General features: G+C 55.5%; 1 protein-coding gene across 2 annotated transcripts; it reads right to left on the bottom strand.

The window, feature by feature from the left end:
• Positions 1-514: 514 nt before the first annotated feature.
• On the bottom strand, positions 515-3,604 carry LHFPL5 (LHFPL tetraspan subfamily member 5). Of its 2 annotated transcripts, none has more exons than XM_003212812.5 (3): positions 3,046-3,604; positions 1,209-1,445; positions 515-1,076 (listed from the first exon to the last, which is right to left on the bottom strand). In XM_003212812.5, the coding sequence occupies exons 1-3, from the start codon at positions 3,455-3,457 to the stop codon at positions 1,060-1,062; spliced, it is 666 nt and encodes a 221-aa protein (XP_003212860.2). In that variant the 5' UTR covers positions 3,458-3,604; the 3' UTR covers positions 515-1,059. The 2 variants fall into 2 exon arrangements, with proteins under 2 accessions (XP_003212860.2, XP_085066757.1); XM_085210631.1 differs by having other exon boundaries at positions 3,199-3,604.
• Between the last annotated feature and the right edge of the window lie 39 nt (positions 3,605-3,643).

Below are 3,643 nucleotides of genomic sequence, written 5' to 3'. Positions count from 1 at the left end.
CTTGGGTGCTTCGTCGTCTTTCTTTGTGAAGGCTATACAATAAACAGACTATTTAATTACTCAGCCGTAGTCTCCCTATGTTCCCTCTGCAGGTCTGTTTTCTCCACTCCAGGCTCTTTAGGTCTATACAGGTGTGTAGTTCCAGTTCTCTAGACTGAGACTCACTGGGTTGGGTGTTGGTAAAAGATTTTGTCCATATTATGATCCACTTTTTAAGGGGGGTAGAAGCGTCGGATAGTGGGATAGGCTGCTATTCTAACGTGTCGCCTTTCTGCCATCCGCCATCTCTGCTGCCTTCCACAGAGGCGGCGCGGAACTGCGGAGCAGTGGTGCGTGGCGCCACCTGCCGCATAACGGCGGCACTGCAGCGGTGCGCGGCGCCCTCAAGGGCTGCGTTAAGCGCCCGTCGAGGCCGCTTTGTTCTCGCGGTTTTTGTCCGGATGGCAGTGACACGGACAGCCTTGGCCGTAGTGTGGGGAGGGTTTCCCCTGCCTCAAGGAAATGGCACACAATCTAAAAGGCCAGCTTTTAATTCAGAAGTCATTTCCTCAAAAGATGTACAAACCCCAAGAGACAGCAAATTGTGGCCCCAGACCTCCCGCTACGGACTCAAAAAATGAAACAACTCCCCCGTTCTCCCCCCCCCCCCCGAAAAAAAAAAAAAAAAAGCCACCAAAAGCTGATGTCCCGTGAGTCTCTTCCCATCACACAAATTCCATGAGAGCTGAAAGCCGTAGAAAGTCCAGAGGTGATGGTACATGTAGGAAAAGTCACTCAAAAGGAAAGGACCGCATCTCCTGATGCAAAGAACTCCAGGCAGCTCTGTGAGAGAAGGAGAGCAGTCACTGTTGCCAGGTAGAGCACAACATCACATTTTATGCTGTTGCCTGGCAAGGATTTACATTCTCCCAGATGGAGGCAAAGCAAAGCCTGTTTCCCATTCAACTCCGAACAAACCCCATCTGAATACAGCACCAGTAATTCTGCAGCTATGCTGGTGGCGTTGCACGTGCAAGAAACATCAGAATCACTGTAGCATTCACACAGTGGTCAGTGCTGTCACTCATTGCCCTCCTCTGTAAAACAAAAATAATCACTGTGTTAGTGGGTCATGGTTCTAATAATGCTCGTAATGAAGGTGTAGGTGTGTTTTTCAGCTTTGTTTTCCAAAAGGTTCACCTCCCCCCACCCCAGCCTGCTGCTCTCACCTTTGCTTTCCACTTTAAAATCCGATGGCAGGAGGTTGTCCTGGCGATTCCCCAGCACAAAGGCCAGAAAGGAGAGGATGAGGGCATCGAGGATGCCGATGATGCAGAGGATGTAGGCCCAGCGCACCGTGCAGGCGCCCAACGTGTATTTGTCTGTCTTGTCCCCACACAAGCGCTTCACCTCGCTCGAGTCCCAGCCGTCAGGGTAGATGAGGCACCCGATCATCAGCCCAGTGGCTGCAAGGCAAAAGGGGAATGGCGTGTGAGAACGTCAATCGCTGGCACTGGCTGAAGGGGCTTCAGTGGGCATGGAGCTTTGGGCTCTTCTCCCTTTGTGATGGTGCTACAGGATGACAGTGCAGTGCAGGGACAGAGCAGCATGGGGACAATGCAGCACAAGAACAAAGCAGTACGGGCATGATGCAGCACATGGAAAGAGCAGCAGGGGACAATGTAGTTGATAATAAAGCAGCACAGAGACAGAACAGTATTGGGATGATGCAGCATGAGCACATGGAGCACATGGACAGAGCAGTACAAGGACAATATAGTGTGAGGACAATGCAACACACAGAAAGAGCAGCATGGGCATGGTACAGCACTGACTTCCCATCCACTGCCCGGGCCACTGCCCCAGCTCCCATTACACTGTTGCCTGGGCAACTTTGCTCCTCTCCAACCACTGCACACAACAGAGTTCTCTCTTCAAGGAGATGCAGCCTCTGAGCAAAGCTGGAACATTGTGTGTTTGTGCAACCTTGCTTCTCTGTGCACAGCTGGGTTTTGGCTCACATGCAGATTGATGCCGCTTGCTCAGCTGCTGCAGTTCCAGCGGGGCTGGGAGCTGAGCTGCCACATGTGCACGGCTTTGCCATGGGAACGCAGCACCAACTGCCTGGGGACACCTGCTGTGCAGTGCAGCTCCCGGCCCCTCCAGGTGCATTTTTCTCTCTGCATCCTTGTGCTCAGAGAAGTCACTGCTGTTGCTCGAGTAGGTACCTGTGGTGCATGGAGCGAGGGGAGCTGCTCTGTGCTGCGCTGAGGGTTTGTCCCCAGGCATGGGGAGCTCCTTGGGACAGCACAGAGCATCTCTTACAATTCAGAACCAGCTGCTTGGTTGTGTATTTAATTAAGCTTTGCTGTAGCCAGAAAGGAGGGGCACAGGAGGTGAGGGCAGCTGGAAAGGAGCTGCTGCCCTGGTGGAGGTTGGCCCCAACATGGAGCGGGCACAGAGATGGAACTGCTGCTGTTTCCCGGCTTTGCAGTGCCAGGCATTGGGAAGAGCTGCACTTAGGAGACCTCAGCTACATGGAAGAGCAAAAGGAAGAGCAGAGAGAGCTTGGGGAACAGGTTTGGAGGGGACAAAAACACTTGGTTCAGCACAGCCCAACCCTTGTAGTGACCTTCCCCACTTTGGCTCCTTGAATGGTGGTCACAAAAATGTCCATAAAAGCCCTGAATCCAGCAGCAAAGCCCTTCCATGCCCAGCTCCCTGCAGGGCTGAGCTGCCCCAAAGCCTCTTATCTTAATCTTCATTTGAGCTTGAGCTGGGAACTGGAGCAAACCTACGCGGCGGCCTGTCCCCAGAGCCACCCGGGGAGTGCAGGGACACCATGAATGATGCAGGAGCTGCGCAGGTTGAGTTGGATTGGGTTACCAGCAGATCAGGTGTTGACATGCTGGGAGGGGGTATGGGGAAAGAATGCAAACCTTACAGCTGACAGCAGTGTCCCAATGTTTCTTGAGCTCATGGCAGTGCCCACCGCTCCAGGGAGCCCACCCCACACCCACCCCACGCCCACCACCCCATAGCGCAGTGCCTTTCCCCACCGCTCACCCGCCGCCAGCTGCATCCAGGCACACACTTTGTAGACAGTGGCGGCATTGCAGAAGAAGAAGAGGCTGAAGCAGAGAATAGAGCCGATGATGAGGAAGGTGGAGATGCCCACAAAGAACATCGCCGTTTTGAAGGCGCTGGAGGGGATGGTACCGAAATCCAGCGGGCTTCCCTTGCAGATGAGCTCTCCAGTGAGCGCGTTGCCGATGCAGTAGGAGAAGAGGCCGAAGTAGCCAGCCTGCGGCGTGTCGATGCTGTCACCGATCCAGTAGGGCTGGATGAAGGTCACCACCATCAGGATGGAGAAGCAGAGCGTGAACAGGGCCCACAGCACACCCATGGCCCGTGCATTTCGCACGTAGTTGGTGTGGTAGATTCGCGCCGCCTCCTGAGCCGGCAGCAGCTTGGGCATGGCCAGGGGGAGAACGGGGGGGTTCGCCGCCTCCCGGGGCCCCGCAGCGCCAGAGGAGAGCGGAGAGCGGCGGTGCGGGGGGGGAGGGCCGCGGGGCCGGGACCGCCCCGGGGATGGATGTACGGCGGGGATGGATGGACGGATGTGCCGCGGGGAGGTGCCGCCGGGATGCGCTCTGCGCCCGCG

Source organism: Meleagris gallopavo, chromosome 28, assembly GCF_905368555.1.
Source record: "Meleagris gallopavo chromosome 28, MGAL_WU_HG_1.1, whole genome shotgun sequence".
NCBI classification, from domain to species: Eukaryota; Metazoa; Chordata; class Aves; order Galliformes; family Phasianidae; genus Meleagris; species Meleagris gallopavo.
This window is presented reverse-complemented; position numbering and strand designations above follow the sequence as displayed.